This window comes from Hyaloscypha bicolor (assembly GCF_002865645.1).
Source record: "Hyaloscypha bicolor E unplaced genomic scaffold K444scaffold_56, whole genome shotgun sequence".
Lineage (NCBI taxonomy): Eukaryota > Fungi > Ascomycota > Leotiomycetes > Helotiales > Hyaloscyphaceae > Hyaloscypha > Hyaloscypha bicolor.
The window spans coordinates 2,836,787-2,862,363 of NW_020194558.1; the positions used below are offsets into that span (position 1 = coordinate 2,836,787).

Consider the following 25,577-nt stretch of genomic DNA (forward strand, 5'->3'; position numbering starts at 1 on the left):
AAACGGTTCCGGTTCAAACTTCTTTTTCCTCGATTGGCGCTTTGTATATGCCTTCACAACTACTTTCGCATAAGCTAGGTATTATGAACATAAAGAACCATGCGCAATCAATTTGTTTTGTGCTTTGTTTATTGTGATTTGTGAAGGTGCCATAGAGCATAGGTGGAACTTTCGGAGTTGGGAGGGCCTCTGCTGCTGGAAGTGAAGGTGAGGCAGCCGTCGGATTTGTTGCTCGAGTTTGCCCCCTCGTGACTAAAAGAACCCCAATGATTAGTTTGTGTCAATTCGAGCTCAGTTGGAGGGTTACCAGTACTTTTGCGAGCTGGAAACAGACAGTATGGTTTGAGATGATCCAATTTGAGCGAAATGTCTTGTACCAAGCTGCTCGCTCGTCCTGTTGTCTGTGGTAGTCCTGCCCAATCACCGTCCTTGTTTTTCAGGGAGGAAAGTTTGTAGCATTTGCGTCGTTTCCTGTAGCTACTGGGCAAGACTAAATACTCCTTAGCGTGAAAGTTAAGCGAGATAAGTGCCTGAGGCTTAAGCGAAGTTCTCCCCTTCACAACGTCCATAAATAAGGTACCTCTCATATGCGAGAGGAACAAGAAGTTTGAAAGCACTGCCGAGGTAGATGAAGTACTCAGGCAACAATGGTTCAAACATCAAGTGTATAAGAAGAAATGGCACGATTGGAGAGAAGAATATCTCAGTGACTCCCTCCCTATCTGAACTAGGCAGGGACATGAGAGCGAAGCCAAATGACGATTTCTTATCATCTGAAGTCACAGAAAAATATAGGGACGAAACAAGTAGTATCGCTGCTAAGATCAGATCAAAACTGACGCCAATCCGCCAGATATCAGAGATAAAGGGAGACAGAACAAGCAATTATCCCATGCGGAAGCAAGAACAACCAGCTTAAAGCTGTCCCAGTTCTCAAGAGTCCAGACTGAAAGAAAAAAGACCAGAGCGAAACTGACGCCGCTCTATTAGGATATCAGATAATGACTTGTTATTATCTGAACAGAGCAGAAATATCGGAACGAAGCTAGCGTGCTTCTCTCAATAGATAGGAGCGAAGGGAAGAAGATCAGAGCGAAGCTGACGCTGGTCTGCCAGATATCAGATAAAAGACAGTGGTCCTTACAGAGTTGCAGGCGGCTTCGAGCCGATCTGAGGCGACACCGTCTAGGTATCCGATAACGGTGGTAGAGGTAGCAAACTCAATAACATGGACGAAGAGGTTATTCAGATGATAGAGGTCTAGTAGTAACTTGGGTGGATTTCCAAGGCCGCGGCGTGCGAGGTAGGCGACCGTGGACATGTCTATGTCGTGGGTAATCGATCTGACTGTCTCTTCTGCGTGCGAGGCGATTTCGGCAATGTGTGATAGTACTGGACCGGCGACGTCCATGGCGATAGGAGCGGGAGTGGGAGTAGAAGAGGGAGCGGCGACGGGAAGGTGGTATTGCTCCGCCTTGGGCGGGCACTTGTTGTGGTGGAGGAAGAGGTGATGATGACGCGGTCTCTTCAGACTCGGCCATAGTAGAGCTGAAGTCGTTGTCCTCGGAGTTGTGGGACAATGGGGATAATTGTTTATGCAAGGCTTGAGACATAAACTGTCGCTGTGGTGTGTGTGCGGTGTTCGTGGTCGTGGTGGAGCTTGGATGTTCAAGAGTTGTCAAGTACAGTCGAAGTTTTTGATATTTCGATAAGGGGGTGACGTCCTTTCAACAAAAGGCTACCCGGGCATATTCACTCTTGGTGTTTTGAGGTTCTGGATATTCAATTTTCAGGAGTTCCCTGGAACGTTTGTGGACCACCACTTCATTCTTTCACACCAAAGTTGAACATTGTGGGGAGGCATACGGAGCTGTACACACACTTGTCGACCTTCCGAGTCCTTCGAGATGTTGGATTCTTATTGTTCAGGAGTTGCCTGGAACCTTTATGGGCCGCAAACTATCAATATTCGGGACTATGCTGGAGCATGTGTGAAGCACCGGCTCTCGATGTTCAGCGGCTCGTTTGAATATTTGCGGACCGCCAGCTTTCAATGCCCCACATGCAAGTTGCACATTTCCCAAATCCGGAGGGCCTGTATCATCGAAGACTTCGCGGTGTCGAATTCTCAATGTCCAGGAATTTGGTGGAAGATTTGTGAAATACCAGCTTCCAATGTCCTCCAACGAAGCTGGACATTGTGGCAAGGCGGAAGAAGTTGTATTCTTGAAGCCAAGCTCAGCTGGTTGTCTCGATCAGACTAGGACATTGGGTAGAGCTTCTGCAGTTGTTCGCGGATATGTTGCTACTTTGTTGCTTAAATGTTTCGAGGTCACCGAGCAGGACCAAGTCAGGAGGGGCTTCGTTTAGGAAAACGGAGCGGGACTGTCACTGTCATCGCTTTTCAACCATTTGAGTCTTCAAAGTTTTGGATTCTCGATGCCCAGAAGGTTGCTAGAATATTTCGATCCGCTCGTTGTCAATGACCCACAAACAGCTGGACATTGTGGGTTGGTCTTCGAAACCAAGCCCAGCTTGTTGTCTGCATCCTTCTGGAACATTTGGGTGGAGTGTCTCCTATTTTAGTTGCTCGAGAATAGGATGGTACTTCGATCCTTAGAAGATCGGAGGTCTCCAGGTAAAACCAAAGGAGAGAGCTTCTGCTGACAATATTATGCTGTAATGGAAGGTGAAGATGGACTTGATGAGCTGCTCAGGAGTATCGAAGTGAAGGTGAAAGGCAGTAAGGTCCTGCCATAGCCCTATTTGATTCGCAACTCAGATGTTCAGTGGCTGTCATGTACAAGTAATCAGAGAGACCCTTTTTACTCGCCGCTTCGATGTTTGCAGATGGTCAGGTGCCAACAAGTAGTAGGAATCTTTTGGTGGGGGGGCTTCATCGCCACTTGTCAACACTTCGAGTCTTCGAAGCCCTGGAATCTCGATATTCAATGCTTTGCTGGAATATTTCTGAACTATGACTATTAATTTTTCAGTATGAAGCGAGAGGTTATAATCTCTGTCGGGAGATGGAATCAACGAGCAATGCCCTTGGAATTTGCCAAGCTGGAGCCGAGCTCCATATCTGAACAGTATGGGGACTTTGTGACAGAGTTTCTGGAGTTTTTGAGTTGCTCGAAAAACCCAACGAGGTAGGCAAGCTGGCAGAGCTAGGAATGAAGGCCAGCAACCTTTTTAATAGGAATGAGAGCAGGTCACAATTCGAGCAGACTTATCTGTTGAAACTATAGGGTCTTCGTTTGCGGCTACGATATATCTGCTGGTGCGCTGCTTATCCGCATCAGTAGGGGTTATCGATCACGGGCCTCCCTTTTTCAACTACAGGCTTCTTCTCTAAAGGTGCAGGCCAGGGGCGAGGAGATTTACATTGTACAGTACATGTTCGGATTTGGAAGGCAGCTGGAGGGACATGTGAGTAGGGATGGGCTAAATTTAATGATTTAATTAAATAATAATGGTCTAGCCATTATTTATTAATAATGGTCAAGCCAAATATTATATGCAGAATTTTATACTACTTTTGTACTAGAATTATACCAGGCTAGTACAAATATAGGACAATTCTAAAAGAAATTCTCGAGTTATGTAAAAAATCCCAAGTATCATTCAAGTTTCGGGCTTACCTATTTAGGAAGCCCTTGTGCCACTGGCCCACTTTAATATAATGCTTAGTGGTCAATATACCGTTATATTTAATTATATAATAATGGTCAAGCTAAATCCTTCATTAAGCCATCCCTACATGATGTGAGGGATGCGGAAAATCGCGCATCGAGGCCTTTTCGCTCAGATTAATCTTCTCCGTTCGTTCCGCGTCTCCTTCCGCAGCTGCCGGCCTAGCCACTCAAGTTTCAACCCATCAATTCGTCTGCAAAGCCCCCGAGCAACATCGAAGAAGACAAGCTTCGTGGAGTACAATAGAAGGCGAATTGGGTGTCGCTGGTTTTTTAGTTAATTATTTTTAGGCTTTAGCGAGGTCCATTTCTAGCCACTTGTGGCTGTGCGGTAACCGAATTCCAAGGTCAATGCACACCCCAAGCGAATACACACCCCAAATTTTCAGCCCATCCCGAGCTTAATTAATTAATTATTAAAGAACCACGCAATCAATTGATCTAAAATTAAAGATATAAAGTAATTGAACTAGGCTCATTGAGTTGGCCAATTAGGATTTTTTATTTTCTAAGGCGTTGTGGTAGAATAATCTCCCTTCCTGATCGGGATGTCTGCACTACCCCCATAGCTTCAAAATCATCCTCTTCTATAATTACCCCCTCCTGAGCCCCTAAATTCGATAAAATCGAAGACCCTACCCTCAATATTACTATACGAGATGGTTTGGCTTTCTTAGCAGCATTTCTAGCTGCCGTAGCTACCTTTCTTGCTGCTGCTCTTTCCAAAACCTCCAATTTATGCTTCTTTCTCTTTACTCTATCGTCAATATCTTTTTGCTTTGCCTTCCTTAGCTTCTCTACTTCTTTCTCTTGCTTTTCCAAGGCATCTTTAATAGCCTTAGCAATCTTTGCATCTTCCTTTGCCTTTTGCTTGTCCAATTTATCTTATTCTGCCTTCGTAACCTTCGTGTTCTCAAATGCTATTGCAGCTAGTAGTTCAGCTGTTCCAAAGAACTGGGCCTTTCCTGCAGGCTCTCTTGTCAAATTGAGCTTTTTCCCTCGATGTCTTTTCTTCTTTTCAAGCTATAAAGCTTCTTTCAAACCCTCTGTACAGTGCTCTGCAAGAGAAGCCTTTGCTGCATTCGACTCGTTCGCTTTAGTAAGCTTGCGAAAAGCTGCCTTGGATAGGTTCTTTGCGTATATTTTCGAGAATTGCCGTATGCGTTTTGCAGTATAAGGAGTCGCAATTGCGTCAGGAGAAACTTCAGGAGGGGTTTGTAGTCTTAGTAGAGCGATGGCTAATAAAATAATTAATGGTTGGTAAGGCTATATACCTGTCTTACTCCAAGCGGATAAAATATTCGACTCAGATATACTTTTATCCCAAGCAGGCTTGAAAACAGACCAAAATATTCTTTTTATTAAAGAAGAAATGCCCTTACTAGCGTCCAAAAGGTTATTGATCTCGGTAGAATAGCAGGTAGAAAGTAGTAAAAAATAGCCTATATCGAGAGGTTAAAGATGGTATATTAAATACGGGGGTAAAATAAGAAGCAGAATTTCAAGGCGATTACATGTTCGTATAAACTCCATATTAATGTGGCTAGAGTGTCCATCCATAATTAAAAGCCTCCTTCCACGTCCTGCTTTTGTACGGGTAGCAGGATCAAAAACCTAGGTAAGATATATCAAATTAAGGGTATTGGACGACTATCTATTCGTACTAGACATAAACCAGGCATGTTCCCTCTCTTTTAAATCGTCTAACCAAGTATCCTAAAGGTCTCCAGAAACTCCTTTATAAATAAGAGCTAGTGGGATCTTTATACCATCCGCATAAATGGAAGCAAGCAAGCTAATAACTTCTTATAAGCTATCCTGCTTTGCGGCTATAATTTTCCCACTATTATATACTTGTTTCATTATTATACGCTTTATTATATATATAATTCTAATCAAAAAACCCTTCTCGTCCTAATTATATATATTTTCTGCTATAATATTGTAATTCTCGATCGCTTTAATTAACTAAGTGGGGGGGGGGAGGGATATTAGCCATTTTATTCATAAAATAAGCAAGAAATGGATAAAATACTAAAAGTAAATGCTACCAAATTAAAAAAGAACTGAATATAGGGCCTATATTCCGATTTTATTTGTAAATTATCGATATTACGCAAATAAAGGCTCTTGAGACGTGAGGAGTGGCGTTGGACGAAACCAGCTGTCCAGTTCTTGTTTATATTGTATCCAATAATCTCCTCTGCAAGGTTTTTAATAATCTGTAAGGTAGAAGGAAGCCTACAGACTATAAGCTTATTAATTTGATTAATAAGAGCCTCTTCTTGCATATTAGTAAGGAGTTTATAGTATAGAGAGTTCGCTTCCTGTGACGGCTGGTGTCACATGGTTGATACGGACGTAGTTTTAGCCAAAGGGGTTGGTTTCAGCTAAGGTTCCAAGCTATGGTTCAAACCAAGCTCGCTTCCAAAGCTCGGCGTTTCAGTGGTCTTGGCCATACCTACTTATCCACTGCCACACCTCACTCCTTCTCTCCTTAGCTTTAGATTCTGTAGGACATTGGAATCATAGATCTTTGCGCATCGTTCCATTGCTTTGTTCCTGCCGTCACACTTCCTATCTGGAGGCATATATGCCTTAATACCTTCGTATAAGGGTTATACGCTCAATACTAAAATCCCTAGCAACTTGGCTATAATTAGGTATTAATTACGCATTCAGCGCATTAATCGCCTTCTCAATATCTTGTTCGCTGACCATTTTATCGAATTTTGAAGATGGTGGGGTAATTTTTGGGAGGGTGTGCATTCAGTGTGGGTGTGCATTGACCTTGGATCTCGGTTACCGCTGCTAATTGTCAGCTACACGTGCCAACAAACTCGGCTGACCAAGGTAGATTCTGGCTTCTTAATTATCCACTTTGTGCTTTGCGCTCGCAGGCAGCTTCCTGATTGTACCATCCACTCCCAAAATCCAAAAACTCGGCTTTGTCACAAATTTGCCTTTAATCTCCATGGCAAGCCCAGGCTCAGACGTCCTTGAACAGACCTCTGCGATACAAGTCAATGCAGGATTAGAGAGTTATTATCGTTACCACCTTCAAGAATGGAAAGACTTGGCCGGGTGGCGCCAAGATAATGAGTACATTACGTCTGGGTACCGCACTCTTTCCGGGTCTTTTCGGAAATGTCTAGGAAGTCTGAAACATATACATAACGAGACCGTAAATGTCTATTCCCACCTTCTTGGCGGGTTCTCTTCTTAGGCCGTTTCTTTTATGTATTATGGAAAATCAGTCGACACTATACCATCACCCGGCGCGTGGACTATATTGTATTTGCGGCATTCTCTGCGTCTTCTTCGCACCCACTGTATGACAAGTACAAGAGCCCAGCATCGCCATCACGGACGCATCGATTTGGCTGCAATTGATGTGCTCGTTAAAAGCTGCGATGAATTTTCGATATTGATCTCCCTTAATATATGCGAAATAGCTGCACGAATCTCTTCGATTCCCGTTCTTCCCGCATAGCTTCACCGTCCATGATCCCATGCACGTAGCATTCGCCAAGAAATTCATACGTTGTTGGAGTCGATACCGGCCTGGGACGTAGCAGGACAGGTACAGAGCAGCCAAACAATATACAGATCATATCTCCTGTCTGCGCCTCGGCCGAAGTTAAGCCAAATCGATTGGTAGCCGTTGTCCTGAATAAAGCACGATTCCAGACCACACTTTGTACCCGTTCGAGGAACTCCGCGACTACAGAATGGGTTCGTGTTTTGAGGAGCAGTTCGTTCACGTTTAGGTGCCCACCGTACGATTGGCCGAGGCAAGAGAGGTAGGCGCGTGGGTAATAAGAGGGAGGAAGTGTTCCATCTAGGCGGCGATTTGCCACTAGTGTGCGCCAGAAGGCTTCATCAATAGATGCCATTGAGAGAGAGTCGCCTTTTGGTAAACCACCTAGTTGTAGCCATCGTCGTGGAATGATGCCCTGAATTGCGTGAGCCGCAACTGTATCGACTCGATCGTAGCAGAAACCGCCTGCATACATTACTTCACTGTTGTCTACTTTCGTTCCTGGATCATATTGCCCTTCGGTTTCCTCAGCATAATTACTACCTGTACCAAGCAGCTCAGGGGCAACTTCGAGGCTAAAATTTGTTAAGCTTACGGAGCAAGATTCCAGAAGTCGTTCCACAAGGGCAGGTGATAGGACTCGATTAAACGACACAGCAGGTAGTGTTGAATCAGCTGCATTGTAAACTCTCGTTCCTGGCTCGCCGACAAGGCTATCCGCGTTGATACGCGCAAAAAAATTGTCTGAGCGCTGGGTGAATTCGGATTTGTCAACTGACTGTATCCATGATGGTAGTTCGAGAGGATGCATAGAAACCGGTGCCCAAGGACGACATATTATGTCTAGCGACTCGGAGGAATTGACAGCGAACGCAACGAAATTCCGGAACAGCGGGACAACAGATATGCCATAATCAATGGCAAGTGCCTGATGCCCATTCCCGATCACTATCGAAGGCGTGCTAGGCCTGGAAGCTCCGTCGGCAATATCCTTTGCCATGGGCATCAAGGAATAGATTATATCTCGCTCATCGGTGGCATTGAGATGCCTGAGAGCAATAACGAGCGCTTCAAGTGATTTCTGACCTTCCGAATGCTTACCACTTGTATCTTTGTTCTGGAAAGCGTTGGAGACCGTGTTTACGACGCAGCATGCGGGTAAGGCTTTCACAATACCAACAGCTTCAGAGTCGTTGTTGAAGTCAGCCGACCTTTTGAATAACTCTTTGATATCGTTGAAACTCTGCTGAAACAAAGTCACCGCATCTTCGAAATCCCGCCAACCCAGCGTCATTGATCCGCAGTGCAGGGTCGCCGTCCTTGCAAATGCGACGTCGCTGACAACCCATCGACGGGTAAACCATTTATTTCTCATGACCTGTGAGAGGGCGTACCATTGTTGGACCGCATTGCCATCGGCGGCCAAAAGGTTTTCAAAAGTTGCACCAAGAAGCTTGGGAACGAATTCGAAGGCTGTAGAGGTTGACTCGGTAGCCTCACCCAACCAGACACATACGTTCTTCGCAGCCTGGTATATCGATGGCATTCTGGAAAATTGTTGCGCCTTTTCCACGTCGTCCGCTTGATTGATGCAGACAACATCAATCCATAGGTCGCGATAATTCTTGTCTTCGTCCCCAGATTGGGTGTAGCTGCGTTTGGGACCAAGGCGAAGATGCTTGAGAGCTGAGCAAGGGTTTGGCCGTATATGAAATTTCCAGTGCTTTCTGTTCCTACCACTCTCCAGCCCCAATTCGTGAGTGGTCATTAGGGTGATGGTTTCTGTAGACATATCGTTGCCCCAAACGTACGATAATGCTTCATACCCAGTTGCTGCCGCCTCCTCAAACGTCATCACGATGAGCTCGCACTCAATAGGGTCGTCAAATGAGCCTGGGGCTAGACGAAGGATTCTGATTTCATCCATATGGATCTGAGTATACTCGAACAACACGGTATCCCCTTTGGGCTTATTTGGGCCTCTGGTATTTCTGTTGATTTGGGGCTCTGTACAAGTCAGATTCAAACGTATACAGCGGTCACATCTCTGCTGCAACTCGGAGTAGCCCACTGGTGAGCACTTTTTTGTGTCAGCTAATATATCCCCTGGAATGATTTCGCGCTTTTGTACCCACCCTCTTTTTCGCAGCCCGGCAAAAATCACATATTGGCCTCCCAAGCATTCGCCGTTTGTCAGGATCATTATCAGAGGCCGAGTCGACAGTGGTATATCTGGAGGGAATTCCAACATGTCGGAGAGAGGGGTCAATAGCCGAATCTCCAGAAGGGACAGCGGAAGCAGTGAGAATTTCCCAAGATGGGCCGTGGTTGTCCATTTTGCTTGCGATGAAAAGTGCGTGCGCCAGCGCAAGAAAAGGTGCGGACTGACTGTATGTTACCCGACATATTACCTTAGGCACACAGCCATTATCCAAGAGGAGTTTAGCCCCGCTCGGATAAAGGTACTTCCGCTTCCGACAGATCACGTTTTGCTTACACTCCTCTTGCATTTGGTCGAGGACCTTACCGATTAGGTATAGTCAGGTCAGGTGCCTCGGCACGACCATAATGGCCTGCGTGCCTGAGGTAACCGACATATAAGGAAGTGTATACGGACGTGACACAGAAAGCACTCTGAAACTGTCTCGCTTTCAGATGCGATACTTTGGTATAGCTTGGCATCCCTCACTCCCTGTATGCTCGCTAACCTCGATAGCTGGGACTGATCTTCTGAGCAGACTAGCGAGTTGCGGTGCTCGTCTCTTCACCTAGGCTGCCGCGTTACAGCCTCAAGACCCGATTACCGCCGCATGCGCCTGTCGAAACTCCCTGCAAAGCAATGCGTCTTTTGCATCGCAGCGACACTGGCGAGTATAGCCTCACCAAGGACTTAGTAGGCGATGACACAATCCCTCCCTATGCGATTCTTTCGCATACTTGGAGGGAGGGCGAGGAGGTCACCTTCAAAGATCTCATGGATGGTACCGGACAAAGTAAGACTGGCTATGATAAGATCCGGTTTTGCGGACAACAGGCCGAATATGATGGCTTGCAATACTTTTGGGTGGACGCCTGCTGTATCGATAAATTAAACCATGTCGAACTTCAGGAGGCTATCAATTCCATGTTTCGCTGGTACCAGAAGGCAACCAAATGCTACGTTTATTTGTTAGACGTTTCGACAACTAAGCGGAGAGCAAACGATGAATGTCTCGAATATACTTGGGAGCCAGCTTTTCGGGAAAGCCGATGGTTTACCCGGGGCTGGACCCTTCAAGAGCTTCTCGCCCCGCGCTCCGTCGAATTCTTCTCTCGAGAAGGCAAGCAACTAGGTGACAAGACAGCTCTAGAGCAAAAGATTCACGAAATTACGGGTATTGCTACCCTAGCCCTTCAAGGAACCCCTCTATGTGAGTTTAGCGTCGAGGAACGATTATCGTGGGCGAAAAGCCGCCAGACAACGCGCAAAGAAGACAGGGCGTACTCGTTGCTGGGTATATTCGACATCCATATTTCGCTCATCTATGGCGAAGGGGAAGAGCACGCGTTCAAACGGCTCCGGAAGGAGATCGACCAGCCTTCAAACGATCTTCGACCGCAACAGGCCTCCACTCAAGCGGAGAAAAAAGACCAGGAATGCCTCCAACACCTACGCCTCACCGATCCCCGTGATGACAAGAAGCGCATCGAGGAAACCAAGGGCGGGCTGCTGAAAGACTCGTACGGCTGGATTTTCGAAAACTCTGACTTCCAACGATGGCATATCGACCAGCAGAGCCGACTGCTATGGATTAAGGGTGACCCCGGCAAGGGTAAGACGATGCTGCTCTGCGGCATAGTTAATGAGCTGGAGAAGTCAGTAGCCAAGATACATCAGCTGTCCTACTTCTTCTGCCAGGCCACGGACTCGCGAATCAATAACGCCACAGCCGTGCTACGAGGTCTGGTATACTTGCTCATCGATCAGCAACCATCGCTCGTCTCGCATATTCGGAAGAAGTACGATCACGCAGGCAAAGCCCTCTTTGAGGACGCAAATGCCTGGGTTGCGCTATCTGAGATCTTCACAAACATCTTACAAGACCCGAACTTGAATAGCACGTACTTAATCATCGATGCGCTTGACGAATGCGTAGTAGACTTACCAAAACTGTTAGACTTTATCGCCGAGCGGTTGTCAGTATCTTCTCACGTCAAGTGGATCGTCTCTAGCCGTAACTGGCCTGACATCGAGGAATGTCTAGAGAGGGCGGGACATAAGGTGAGGCTATGCCTCGAGCTTAATGAAGAGTCTATTTCTACGGCGGTCAGCATATTCATCCAGCATAAAGTGCTTCAGCTGGCAAAAAGAAAGAAGTACAACCAGAAAACGCGAGACGCGGTGTTAGACCATCTATCCTTACATGCGAACAACACCTTCCTCTGGGTGGCATTAGTTTGTCAAAACCTGGAAAAGATCCCACGGTGGAACACCATTGCGAGCCTAAACGTATTTCCACCTGGACTTGACTCTCTTTACGAGCGGATGATGCAGCAAATATGTAATTCAGGCAATGCTGATCTGTGCAAGCGGATACTAGCCTCGATCGCGATCGTATACCAGCCCATCACACTAAAAGAGCTAACATCTCTTGTCGAGATGCTCGAAGACATGGTCGATGATCTAGAGTCGTTACGGGAGATTATTAGCCTTTGTGGCTCGTTCCTTACTATCCAAGAAGACACTATCTACTTTATACATCAGTCTACGAAGGACTTTTTACGCACAAAAGCATTCGACGAAGTCTTTCCATCTGGAAGGGAAGAGGCTCACTACCTAATCTTCTCAAGGTCGCTCCAGGTTATGTACAAGACGCTACGACGGGACATGTACAGCCTGCGTGCGCTAGGATACCCTATTGAGCGGGTCGAACAACCAGATCTAGACCCGCTAGGGGCGTCACGCTACTCATGTACCTACTGGGTTGATCACCTTTGTGACTGGAATCCCAACTCTTCTGCAAATCACCCGGTCGTCCTGCAGGACGGAGGCGATATTGATACGTTCCTGAGAAAGAAATACCTCTACTGGCTAGAAGCTCTTAGCCTTTGCAAGAGCATGTCGGAGGGAGTAGTGTCAATGGCGAAACTTGAGGATTTAACACATGTAACACCTGGACAAGATGTGCTATCTAGACTACATACTAACATAACCTAGGGAAGAGCAAATGCATCCGCATTAATCAAACTAGTTCGAGATGCGCGTCGATTTATTATGTATCACAAGTGGGCAATAGAGAACAGTCCTCTTCAGGCATATACGTCCGCGCTCGTGTTCAGTCCAGCTCACAGCCTGATAAGGGGTCTTTTCAAGGAGGAAGGGCCAAAGTGGATCACGATACAACCGGCCATAAGAGATGAATGGGGCGCGTGCCTGCAGACGCTCGAGGGCCATAGCCGTTCGGTTAACTCGGTCGCCTTTTCTCACGACTCGGCACGGCTAGCTTCAGCATCAAGCGACAATACAATCAAGATTTGGGATGCAAGTAGTGGCGCGTGCTTGCGGACTCTTAAGGGCCACAGCGGTAGCGGTTCAGTCAGCTCGGTTGCCTTCTCCCACGACTCGGCACAGCTAGCGTCAGCGTCAGACAATACGGTCAAGATCTGGGATGCAAGCAGTGGCGTGTGCTTGCGGACTCTTAAGGGCCACAGCGGTAGCGGTTCAGTCAACTCGGTGACGTTCTCCCACGACTCGGCACAGCTATCGTCAGCGTCAGACAACACAGTCAAGGTCTGGGATTCAAGTAGTGGCGCGTGCTTGCAAACGCTCGAGGGCAGCGGTTCGGTTAGCTCAATCGCCTTCTCCCACGACTCGGCACGGCTAGCATCAGCGTCAGACAACACAGTCAAGATCTGGGATGCAAGCAATGGCATGTGTTTGCAAACGCTCGAGGGCCATAGCGATCAAGTTAACTCAGTCGCCTTCTCTCACAACTCGGCGCGGCTAGCGTCAGCGTCAAGCGACAACTCGGTCAAGATCTGGAATGCGAGTAATAGCACGTGCCTGCGAACACTCGCGGGCCATAGCGGTTCAGTCAGCTCGGTCGCCTTCTCCCACGACTCAGCACGGCTAGCGTCAGCGTCATACGATAGAACAGTCAAGATCTGGGATGTGGGCAATGGCGTATGCCTACAAACTCTCGAGGGCCATAGTCGTTCGGTTAGTTTAGTTGCTTTTTCTCACGACTCGATACGGCTAGCGTCAGCTTCATACGATAGGACAGTCAAGATCTGGGATATGGGCAATATTGCGTTCTTGCAACCGCTTAAGGGCCATAGCCGTTCAGTTAGCTCGGTCGCCTTCTCTCATAACTTGCTACGGCTAGCGTCGGCGTCATATGATAAGACGGTCAAGATTTGGGATACGGGCAGTGGTGTGTGCCTGCAAACGCTCGAGGGCCATAGCGATCGGGTTAGCTCAGTCGCCTTCTCTTATGACTCGGCACAGCTGGCATCGGCATCATACGATAAGACGGTCAAGATTTGGGATACGGGCAGCGGCGCGTGCCTGCAGACGCTCGAGACTGGCCAGACAATCTTTAGCATATCATTCGATATTACTAGCTCGTGTCTTCACACTGACATTGGTATTATCGCCATTGATGCATCGTCAACGTCAAATATGACACTAAGTGTAACGCATCCTCAAAATCCTCGATATCAAGGCGTGGCTTTGAGTTCAGATGGAGCATGGATAACATACAATTCAGAGAAGCTAGTTTGGCTACCCTCAGAGTATCGGCCGTCGTCTTCGGCCGTGATAGGGAAGACAATCGGCATTGGCGTCGGATCTGGAAGGGTATGGATATGCAACGTTGAGCTTAACAACTCTTTAGAACTTTGATTGTTTATATATAGGTAAGTAACTTATTTTATTTTATATCTCTATTTCAAAAAAGGGATCTGGGGGCAAGTTTTTATACATAGTTAGAAAATTTGGCTCGACGAAGCTTCTAGCCACGTCTAAATCAATGATAAGCTGGTTAGTGATAGAATTGCCTTGAACAAGATTTGGCACGCTTAGGTTTTATCAGAAACTGACGAACGTCTTTGGTCACGCTAGCAGGGAGGACGGGCCGACCCGCTCCGGCGACGGAGTTGACCCTATGGTGGATGAACGGAAAAACTTTTGGATTGTTGAAAGAGTAGGATATTCATCTCAGACATTCTTTTGATCGAATCCCGGGCCTTAGCCAGTTCCCGCTGTAAGGCAGCCCGTGCGGCCCACTCAACGTCGCGCCGGAGCCCCGATGGCGACCTTAACACCTGACTCAGGATGAACTACCACCATTCCCTACTGCACGTGTTTCCGTCTCTCCCGAACTTGCGGGGGGAAGCACCGAGCTAGGAGAATTAGCGGAGCTTATTGCGAAGGAGACTGCAACGCAGCAGAGTGGCATTATCGCAAGCCAGAACAGCATCATCGAGAGCGTCAGAACCGACCTCACAGTAATCAAGGCGGAGCAACAGTACCTCAAGAACCAAAACGTCGAACTCCAGGGGACCATCGGGTCGCTCCGATCTCAGCTCGACGTCCTCTCGCTATCTCCCCCGTCGACATAGACATGGGCGTCGGTTGCGGCCAGCGGTGGCCCGGCAGGATCAGGGACGACGCTTTCGCGAACAACAAGCAGCTCGAAGACGGACAAGGAACACAATTGGCAGCTGGTTATTGACGTCAGCCGGGTTGGAAAAGGGACAGCCTAAGGACAACTTACGCAAAATTTCTGTCTGAAGACACTAAGGAACAGCGCATGTTCAGGAGCTTTAACTATGTAAAGTATACTAACTCAAGGAACATGAGAAACTTCCAATTTCTACTGCAGGCCTAACCAAAAAGTTCGCGAATCGCGTAGGAGACACAACGGCAACAGACGATGATGACTTTATCATTTTCTTCTCGTACCGCTGATGTCGACAACTTGAAGCTGATAAAGGAGAAGCTGGACAGACCAAAGATTGACTTCTTGGTGAGGCAGAGCAAGCTGCTCGGAAGAGACAATGCGTAAGATGAGCACCAGGTGTGGTCCTAGTATCATCAATATGCGAGCCGGTGCTCAATAGCGGAGACAGGACTTTGCGTGAAGCGCCATTGAACGGAAATTGACTTATTCACAAAGAGCATAGCATGTGAGAACGACAGCGACTATGCAACATTTCTCGGGAGAGAATCGAGTCATTGTGATTGCAACGAGATTTCTATGGAATTTCATGACATTTTGAGACAAGATAAATATTAGCGTTACTCTTGCATACCATGCGTAAGGTATATACCACGCTACCTCCCTGATTCTGCGCTCACCGCTATGCTGCCGATGGCTGTCCACGAATGAGTGCTTCGGTCTCAGTATCTCCGTTTTGAACCGCATAGTCCAATGCCTTGTAGCCTGACTCATCCACCAGGTCTAAGTCAGCCTCTACTTCAATGAGCTTCTTGATGTATTCACGGTGCTGCTGCGAGGGCTCCCTAGCGAACGCTTGCGCAGGTGTGCAACCCTTAGGAGGATTGAAATACTGCAATGCATCTTCTCGTCGCCCAGCCTGCAGCAGTCCTAAACCACGGAAGAATCTGTAATAGCCCATCACAGTAGCATTTTCATCGTCCCCTTCAAGCGTGACTCCTTGCGCTTGCTCCCAATTTCGAGTTGCGCCCACCGTTTGTGCTAGGGCTTGGGGCGTGATACCATCCGCATCTCGTGGTTGTGCCCACTCACTACCATCCTTCGGGCCGAGAACAGCAGTGTTGTCGACGTAGCCGCGGTGCGCATCGAAGACGAAAAACGTTGCATGCACTCTGCTACCTGACACAATTGATCGGTGGTACGCGCCCGCCGGAACGCTGTAAGTCATGTCACGCGAATGCGGTTCGCGGCTGCCCGGAGTAACTCTTACGAGTCTTCCCGTGTTTCTTATGGTTGAGCTCATTCGGAGATATCCCGACCCACCCAGCTTGCCATCTTCGGCGACATAGCAACATCCATAAGTTGCATGAGTGGTCAAAGAGGGATCATCAGGGCTGTCGACTTTGAAGTTGCAGTTTGTGCCATGTCCCAGTAATGTCCAACTTTGTGCAAATGGCTGGTGGGCATGAATGCAAACTTCAAACTCGCCCCGCCGCCCATCAGGCAGCCATGTATGCAACCGCCATAGTTCCTCAATGCGGCCATCTTTAAGCAGACTGCATAGCGGGACAGCCAGAAATCCCTGAGCACTGCGGCAAACAAGGAGCTGAAGCTTAGTTCCTTGCGCACTGATGATAGCTTTGTGGATCAGACTCCAGATTGTATCGAGGCTCGCTGTGTCAACATCCAGCCCGCGCCGTGCCTTCTCTCGCAGTAACGCAACAGCCAGAGTAATTTGGGCGAGCTGCTGGACACCTTCTTTGTTGTTCTCGGAACTGGAAGCAATGGCCGCACGCCATTCGCCAAAGGGGAGAGCGAGATCAAGGGTCGTTTTGGCATCGGTCGGTGGTGTACCTAGAGGCGGATTGCTGCCTTTAGTGACTCCGTAGTGTCGTAGCCACTGGGCTAATGGTTGAACATATCCATCAGGTGCGTTGGTAGCAACTGCAACACCTTCGAGCACACGCAAAAGCGATGCTGCCGCAATGCTCGTCTCATCGTTGGCAATGTTGGCCGTCCATAACTTACCGTCCGAAGAAGGCATGGTGCCGTTTGTCTCAAGGATTTCCGTTTGTCATATACCGATAAGGTAGTAACGGGTCGTAGGAACGAGCAAAGGATGTCCAAGAAGAAGTTATCCGGGATTGTAGGTTGTCCAGCTGGCGGTTCACATAGGGCGGAGAGGGCCGCTACCTTGAGTTAGCTTCCCCGCCGTCTCCTCCGGCTCGCCCCACCTCCAAGTTGTCTTTGTTTGGATTCGTGAGGGTCGTGAGTGGTTCGGCGAGAACCGGGCTATGTACGGGCTGATTTAGCGACGCTACTGCATCTATTATTTTATCGCAATCGCAAAATGAGAATTATGAATCGAGATTTTTTTTAAAGCCATATTTTATATGGAAAACATACCTAATAATGGCCAAATACGTAATTCCCATGTATTATAGTCGAATGCGCCTAGTACTATTACTCTATTCTCGCTTTTTTGAACTGCCCCCGATTATCCTTATATCTTGACCTATTCCCCGGCCTATAATTACTATCCCCTGGTAATTCCTTCCCTCCATCGTCAAGATCTGATCTATTATCGTCGTTATCGCTTGATATAGTCACTTCCACTTATCGCTTCCTCTTTAATATAGACTTCAGAGGAGGTTGAGGAGGTTTAGTAGGTAGAGCGGGAGTAAAGGCTAGTAAAAACGTTAGATCTACTAGTATATCTAAATTTATTAAAACTTACTAGCTATAGAAGCAGGAGCAGGAGCAGGAGTAGGAGCAGGAGTAGGAGAAACCGTAATTCTAGCTTCTAGTATAGGTATATTATCCGAATTAAAATCGTCAGAATTCAGGTCATTATCTGATCCATTCTCTAAAGAAGTAATCTTCTCCTATAGGGCTTCGATCTGTTAATTAGGAGTCGAAGCAGGTAAAAAAGATACCGTAGATATAACTATAGATATAGATATTACGTTAGGAGTAGTATTAGGAGAGCCTCCTAATAGGGGGCTAAAATCTAGAAAAGGTATCTCCCTATTAACTTTTTTACACTTATCCTAAATCTCGTTATCTCTTTACTAAATTATATTAATATCTTAATTAAATACAAGATAAATATACTTTGGCGAGCTCCTATTTAATTAGTTAAAGTGAGATAATAAGCCATTAATATTCTTTTTAGCTTTAAATATCTGGCTAGTTATATAGTCGATTCTCTTGTTTTTATCTCTTAGCCAAACCTATTTATATTAGTACTAATTCTATTAGGATACTAGTAAATAATAGCTTACTTTACTTATAAAAGAGATTATATTTATATGTTCTAAGATTATAATTCATTAATTAAACTCCCAGTTTTCAAATAACGGAATTAATAATAAAAAAGCCTTGGCTAAATATATAGCGGAATCCTTATATAATAGTTTTTAATTATAATAAATAACTATATTAGTAAAGAGGTATATGTTTCTATAAGTAAGCTTTATATACGTATTAAACTATTCTATTATCTATAGCTTAATTTAAATATTTTGAGCCTCCCGATACTTTTCTAAGCTAAGGAACTTCTTTATAGTTAAAGTAGGTATACTCGTCCCAGTAAAGCTACTCTCTAGTTCTTCTATTTTATATATATATAGTATAATAGAAATAAGGATCTTATATTATTTTTCAATAATAGAAGCAGGAGGAATTATTAATTTACCCTTATTAAAGGCCTTTATATATATCCCCTAGCCGAGAATAAGAGATCCAAAGGCTTTACCCCTTTTCTGGGCCAAATCTAATAAAATTAGTAAATAATATATTAATATCAGGAATTAAATAGATAAATATATACTTTTGCCCTGAGCTTCCTAATAGAAATTACTATATAATTACTCTAAACGTTCGAGCTTAGCCTACTGCCTCCTCTCACGTACTTCTGCCTCAAGGATCTCCTCTAAGAGATCTATATCCGGAAGGTAGTAAAAAGGATAGGAATTAGCTAAGATATTAATCCCTTAATCTCTTAATAATTAGGCGGTAGTATTTTGAAATTGGGTTTGACTAGAAAATGGTATACTATCTAATATAATAATCGGTATAGAAGTAATAGGAGCCGGAGAAGAAGTAGTGGGGTTAATTATATCGTATAGTAGATACTTTACTATAGAGGGGGAATATAGTACCTCCCGTATAAAATAAGAGTTCTATAGATTAATATTATCTATTATAAATATTTGGGGATAAAAGAATAAGGATTTAATTTATAATTAAATATTAGAAAAAGAATATAGCTAATAAATCTAGTAGTTTAGTAAATAGTAATATAAAGATAATTAGTAGAATAGAATTATAATATATTAATATTATTTTAATTCTTTAGCCTATATCCCTATAACTTTTTCCCTAAAGAATTTATATACTAGAGACCTATTTCGAAGATTATAGATAGTAGTATATTACTAATATATAAAAAGAAATAAATATAAGAACTATAAGAAATACCCCTTAGTATAAATTAAAATTAGATTTATTTTATTTATCTCTAGTATTATTATTACTTAAAATATGGTTTCCTATATTAGGGATAATAGAATATTAAGTAAGGGGCTATAGGAATTAAGAAAGAAAAATTAAATTCCATATATTAAGATATAATTCTTATTATTTTTACTAAATATATTTTATAATTACTTTAAAAGTTTATAAGAACTATTAATTTAATAAAGCTAGTATTAACGGAGAATTTTATCTATACTATAAAGTCCTTATTACTAAAATAATAAGTTAATAGAATAATTATAGGAGATATAGAAATTAAAGAAATAGGAATTAATTTTCTAAGGAGGCGAATTATATAATCTTTTAATATTAAATTAGAAATAAATTACCTATAACTATATGAATTTGACTTATTAAATAGATTACTATTAACTTCTATATTTAATTACTTTAGTAAATATTAATATTTTTAGCTAATTCTTTCTTTAGAATATATATTAATATATTCTTATTTAATTTCTCTAATACCGGATAAACTATCTAATATTTATAGAAGGAATTTCTAGATTATCTTCTTCCTCTACTTTAGGCTCAGATATATATTTATTCTCTATAAACTACCTATACTCTTGGCCATTTATAACCTAATTACTATTTGCCCTATTAAAAGTAATATTATCTATAGTAAATCTAGTACTTCCCGTATTATCTTTAACCTCCGCTTTATTATTAAAGCTAATATAGATGAGATTTTTATCTCTATAGCTAGTATCTCTTTCTTTATTAATAAACTAAATACTATCTTAATTATTATAATTCTTTAGCCTTGCCTTCTCTAATTCTATAGCTACCTCTAGTAATAAATTCTAATTATATATATCCTTGGGTATTAATAAAAGTCCTAGCTTTAGATAAGTATTCTTTATATTAATTAGGTAATCGGTAATTAATTCTCTTAAATATATATAGGTACTCAGGTAGTTTATCTCTCTATTCGAGTTATATATAGACTCTATAATTAGAAGTATAAAACTAGTATTCTTAAGTTCTTACTTATACTATTTAAGTATAACCTCTAGTAAATATATATCTTTATTATAGCTAGTATATCTTTTATATAGCTCGTTTAGTTTATTAATATTAATAGGAATACCGTAGTTCCCGATTCTCTTTTACTCTAAAAATATATAGTTCTAGAAGAGTTAGCCAGGAATAATATATAGACGATTAGGCTATTTCCTAATTAAATAGATATTCCAAATCCGGACAAACTCCTTAGTTTATTCTCGTATAATAGGCAAATAGACAAAAAGTATAGCTATATAATCGGAGAGAAGTTTGTAAGAATAAAGCCTTTAAGAGTATAATTACTTAAAAAATATCTTCTATTTATTTAGTATATCCTATATAATATTAGCTAATTAAATTAATCTTTATAGAATTAGACTAAATAAATTACCTTTATAACTTGCCCCTATTATATCTCAATTTATTAATTAGCTATACTAGTTCCAAACTAATAAAGATCTTAAAACTAATATGAATTAATACCCCTTATTTAGTATATTACTTTATAAAAGATATAATAGGCATTAGTAATTATAGGTATTTCGTATCCTTTATCTAATTAAATATAAAATAGAATAATCTCTATTTCGTTTATTAAATTAAGGTATTAAACTAGAATAGTAATCTAAAAGATAGTATAAGTAAGTATATATTAGTATAATATTAATTAGGCTAAAGAAAAATATAGTATAGAGATTTAGGGGTTTTATTACCTAAATTAAGTATAATTTAAATAACTAGTTCTCTATAATACTATAGAATTATATAGCCGGAATTATAACTAAATAAATATTAGCCATTTGTAAGGAAGTATATCTATACCGAATTAGGAAGTAATACTACTTATAGTATAACTATTTGAGATTCTAATATAAATTCAAGGTATAAACTATAAGTAGGTATTAATACCGGTATATATCTTAATACTATAAAATCATAGCTAAGTAAATGTATTAGTAGTTATTTAAATAATAATTTTTGAAGTTAAGTCCATATTATACTTACCTTATAATAGCTATTAATAGACTAAATAAAGTTTGGCTCATAAATATTATATTCTTTTCTAGCTGCTTTTATCTTTTCCGAATAATACTATATATTTTCTGGATTAAGTTCCTATATTATAAAAGCTATTCTATTTCTAGAAAACTTCTTACTATTATCTAGAGAATTAAGATAAGTATATAAAAGCCGGTATCTATAACTTCTAGTATTGCCCTATAGGCCTTTATCTATTATATATTACTTGAGAATATAGTAAAGTTACTTCTTTTCTAGCTCAACTTGCAAATTAAGTATTTAATATCGAAGCCCTATAGCTCGGCGAACCTGCTATAATAATTATAGATTAGGAATATTATATTCTAAGCTCCGGAGGTTAGTAAGTATATTAGTATTAGTTATATAGATATTATAAAAGAACCATATAATAAGAGCCTTTACCTGAGGAGAAGGCTCGAATATTGAGTATTAGGAAGGTACTTTCTATTCGGAAAGCCTATTATATAGAGTTCTAAGGGAAATATCGATATTAAAGTTATATTATAACCTTTTAATAATCTCCTTATATAATAGCTATTACTTAATTAAATAAAGAATATGGGCTTAATAGTAATTAATATTAATCTTTAAACGAGCTATTACGAAGAGGTTAATAATAGAAGATTAAGGAATTAATAATAATAAAGGAATAGAAGTATAAATGAAGTATATAGGAGGGCTAGTATATTAGGGGGCATATCACGTGCATTTTATTGAATCTCCTACCCTATCGTATTCCTACTATAGAATGCGATAAAACACCATATAGATCGACTGTTTTAATTATATTTAACCATAGGTATTAGTTATATTATTAATAATAGTACATTTTTGAAATATCGTCGAATTGATTTTCTCAAAAAATAATAGATGCAGTAGCGTCGCTAAAGGAGCCCGTACTATGCCCGTCGGTAGAAGTTGCAGAATCCGACGAACCGTATCCCTTCGTCTGGCAGTCATTATGCACAAGGCCTGATTTGGAGGAGGATGTTGTATTTTGATTAAAGTAGAAGGAATCACCGTTCAAAAGCCCACGCCACTCAACCGCCCATTTATACCCCTGTCAGAACACCAAAAATTTGAGATTTTTTCAAAGTGCTCAAAAAATTCTAAAAACTTCATAGATTCTGAAGAATACTCCAAATAGCCCGAATATAACCTTTCTTTCTCCAAATTGTAGTGTTGTTGTGGCCAAATTCGATTTTGAGTGGTTAAGTGGCATGGGCATTTGAACCCTGCTAGGGATATTCACGTGTGGCCGCTAGCGTGGGCAATGGCTCCAAACCAGCCGAAAAAAGTAGCCAGTTTGCCGTCTAGTCGTTAAATAGAGTTATAATAAGCTAGCCCAATTAGGTAAGGATCTCGCTCTAGTACTACTTTAATAAGCTTTTCCCCCGATTATTTAAGAGTAAGGTAGCGCTAGAGCCAAATCCTTACCTAATTAGGCTAGCCTATCACGTGCTACGGTCACGTGTATATTAATTAAGGTATTTATAAATATTCTTTATTAGCTTAATTAATTCGTAAATAGAATATAATTAATGAGAATATTTCATAAATAGATTAAATTAATAGCCATGAATCTAATCTAATCTATTCATTTCTCACACTGACTTTCCAGTGAGCGGTTGTATTTCGAATCTTTAAGCCAGCGATCGGGTCGGAATTCCGTTGGATCAGGGAATATGCTTTCATTCATGAGGATGAAGTAACTGCTTTCGCTAACTGGAGTCCGCTCTTCTGTCAGTATTCATTTCGGAGACTGTTGATTGCAATTTAGCATTGACTCCAAACGGAATCATCCATTCCTTGTACGTCAGAACTTCATCTGTTGCTATTCGAGGCAGCCGAGCAGTGACGCCGATGGATATTCGAAGGCCTTTCGATATCACCGCCGACAGGTAAGGGAGCTGTTTCAACTTCGTGACAGAAACTGGACATCGCGGAGTTGGCATGACAGCCCTCAGCTCAGCCCTCAAAGCATCCAGAATTTTCCTATCCGACAACAGATAGAAAGTTATGTAATATAAAGTCGCAGCGGCCATCTTCGTCCCAGCTCCGGTCAAGATCTGTCCCTCATCACACAAGCGATCAATGGTCTTTTCCTCAGGCGGTAAAATGCTGTCTCTCAACTCATTGAAGATACTTCTATGAGATGCCTCTTGAAGATCTCTTGCTGACTGGGTGTGATCCAGAATAGGTTTGATACGCGCTCGCACACCTGCTTTCAAACCCAGCATTAACTTCATGCTTAGATTCATGCTCGAGACCCAGCTGTCTGGCATCATGTTCATCAAAGGCAGTATCCACGGAAACTGTCTGAGCAAAGCGCCACACTCGAAAGCTCCTTCAAGTGTCTCTTTCCAAACCAGCTTGAAGTCGGGCTCAGAAAGATAGTCATCGCCTCTCGCAAAGGATGACATCCATCGTCAATGTGACATAAGCCGCATCAGTTCTGATCATTTCTCCCGTTTTCAAATCTGCCCCAATGCTTCGGCAAAATTTGTCAACATTTTCCTGGATCACAGGCTCAAGTTGCGTAACTGCTCTTTTGGAGAAGAATAAGTTCAAAGCTCATCTCCGAAGGCGGTGGTGGTCATGGCCTACGGTCGAGAAGCTGGACCCAGGAGTAGCCGCCAAGCTCACCCAATTATCATACTTGTCTCTTTTCAGAGTCACTGAGCCATAGAGTTCATCACAATACTCTGGATCATTGATATGAAGCTCTTCAGGGCTGATTCGGACAATGGGGACCTTCAATTTGTCAGCATCACTGGAAATAATTGCTAGCAGTACTCGGAGAATGATATCTCACCATATCTCTCGTGCATTTTCTAGATTTCCCACATGAATTGCCCGCGTTTGACAACGTCGAAGCAGAACTCATACCACAATCTCAGAGCGGCCAGATTGGGACCCGGGAAATCGCGCAAGAGGGTGGAATCACAAACATAGACGGCAATGAAAGTCCAATATCCCGCCAGACCTGCCGCTGCAGCGATAAGCCCGGTTGAGAAGGAACCAGCCTCTTGCTGTTAAACCCGCATCTATCAAGCCGGTGAGGAGGTTTATCTGCAACAGAGGCTGCGTCGGAGGACGACATCTGGAGGCTGGACTGGGGCACGGCCTAAGCCGTAGAAGCTAGCCCTCCCGTCTCCTAATCCCTTTGGGACCGTCCAAACAGTGGGAAGTCTGCTCTCACAACAGTTAGTATATCTTCCTGTCTCCCAGTTGATTTATCGTTGCAGATGACGAACTCCCCCGGATCCTCGTTCGTCCAATTCAACCCAAACCACTTCTGGAAAGCAGGGTGTCGATGGAAGCGAACGATTGGAGGCGCAAGACCCCCTGCTTGTCCTAACTCCCCCATCTATCAGCGGCGGTCACATTTGGCTAAGTTGACGATCAACACCAAGTCCATACACCAAGATAACTTTAAAGATGAACGAATCCGTCTCAAACACGAGACAACAACGTCTAAAATCTCCCATGACTACAGCTGAGCCTTCACAACATGCAGAGACTGCTCCGGCAGCTCAAGCATCACCGCCAGCAATCACCGAAACTACTGTACAACAGCACCTACAACAGCCGGCCCAGAAGCAGACACAGCGTTAAATCCCCAACCACCACAGCCACCGAGCTCAGCAAGCTGAACCTACAGCCCACCCTCCAAAACAACGACATCTCCTCAGACCCCAACGCCGAACCCAAACCCCCACCTCTCTGCGCTCCGAATCCCAGATTCCGTGTACGAAAACAGGTGTCGGCGTCGATCCCACGCTTACCAGTTGGACAACACGATTGACCCTCTACCCTCTCCCCTCGCCTACCATCTATCTCTACCTTTATAATTATACTTATTTAATCTTCATTGATTGATAGACTGACTGACTGACTGATGAGTAGCTCCTCCTAATCGAGGAAGTCGAGTGAGAAGGTCTAGATATGAAATACGACCCATCAAGTCTTCAGAATAACTTAAACAAATGGGGTTATTGGGGGGGGGGGGGGGGGGGGGGGGGGGGGGGGGGGGGGGAAAGAAAGAGGTGATATAAAGAGAAGAGAAGAGAAGAGAAAGGAGGTAACTGC

At 43.2% G+C, this 25,577-nt stretch overlaps 6 protein-coding genes across 6 annotated transcripts; 3 read left to right on the plus strand and 3 right to left on the minus strand.

Annotated features, from left to right (window-relative positions):
- Nucleotides 1–6,575: 6,575 nt before the first annotated feature.
- On the plus strand, nt 6,576–7,026 carry K444DRAFT_379551 (uncharacterized protein). The gene has a single exon (XM_024872330.1). It carries the CDS (start codon nt 6,670–6,672, stop codon nt 6,919–6,921), a length of 252 nt encoding a protein of 83 aa, XP_024738683.1. The 5' UTR covers nt 6,576–6,669; the 3' UTR covers nt 6,922–7,026.
- K444DRAFT_560003 (uncharacterized protein) lies at nt 6,637–9,598 on the minus strand. The gene is made up of 2 exons (XM_024876884.1): nt 9,372–9,598; nt 6,637–9,316 (listed from the first exon to the last, which is right to left on the minus strand). Exons 1-2 carry the CDS (start codon nt 9,570–9,572, stop codon nt 7,133–7,135), a joined length of 2,385 nt encoding a protein of 794 aa, XP_024738684.1. The 5' UTR covers nt 9,573–9,598; the 3' UTR covers nt 6,637–7,132.
- A 182-nt stretch (nt 9,599–9,780) lies between these two features.
- Nucleotides 9,781–14,435, plus strand: K444DRAFT_379583 (WD40 repeat-like protein). The gene is made up of 4 exons (XM_024872331.1): nt 9,781–9,904; nt 9,953–12,382; nt 12,434–14,133; nt 14,339–14,435. The coding sequence occupies exons 2-3, from the start codon at nt 10,076–10,078 to the stop codon at nt 14,117–14,119; spliced, it is 3,993 nt and encodes a 1,330-aa protein (XP_024738685.1). The 5' UTR covers nt 9,781–9,904; nt 9,953–10,075; the 3' UTR covers nt 14,120–14,133; nt 14,339–14,435.
- Nucleotides 14,436–15,437: 1,002 nt separating this feature from the next.
- On the minus strand, nt 15,438–17,037 carry K444DRAFT_612019 (uncharacterized protein). Its single transcript, XM_024880054.1, has one exon. The coding sequence runs from the start codon at nt 16,939–16,941 to the stop codon at nt 15,580–15,582; it is 1,362 nt and encodes a 453-aa protein (XP_024738686.1). The 5' UTR covers nt 16,942–17,037; the 3' UTR covers nt 15,438–15,579.
- A 6,045-nt stretch (nt 17,038–23,082) lies between these two features.
- K444DRAFT_642697 (cytochrome P450) lies at nt 23,083–24,906 on the minus strand (the record flags this gene model as incomplete). The annotated part of the gene is made up of 6 exons (XM_024884768.1): nt 23,083–23,220; nt 23,273–23,869; nt 23,907–24,002; nt 24,093–24,258; nt 24,333–24,471; nt 24,873–24,906. The coding sequence occupies 6 exons, from the start codon at nt 24,904–24,906 to the stop codon at nt 23,083–23,085; spliced, it is 1,170 nt and encodes a 389-aa protein (XP_024738687.1).
- On the plus strand, nt 24,863–25,395 carry K444DRAFT_612021 (uncharacterized protein). The gene has a single exon (XM_024880055.1). The coding sequence runs from the start codon at nt 25,000–25,002 to the stop codon at nt 25,291–25,293; it is 294 nt and encodes a 97-aa protein (XP_024738688.1). The 5' UTR covers nt 24,863–24,999; the 3' UTR covers nt 25,294–25,395.
- The last annotated feature ends 182 nt before the right edge of the window (nt 25,396–25,577 follow it).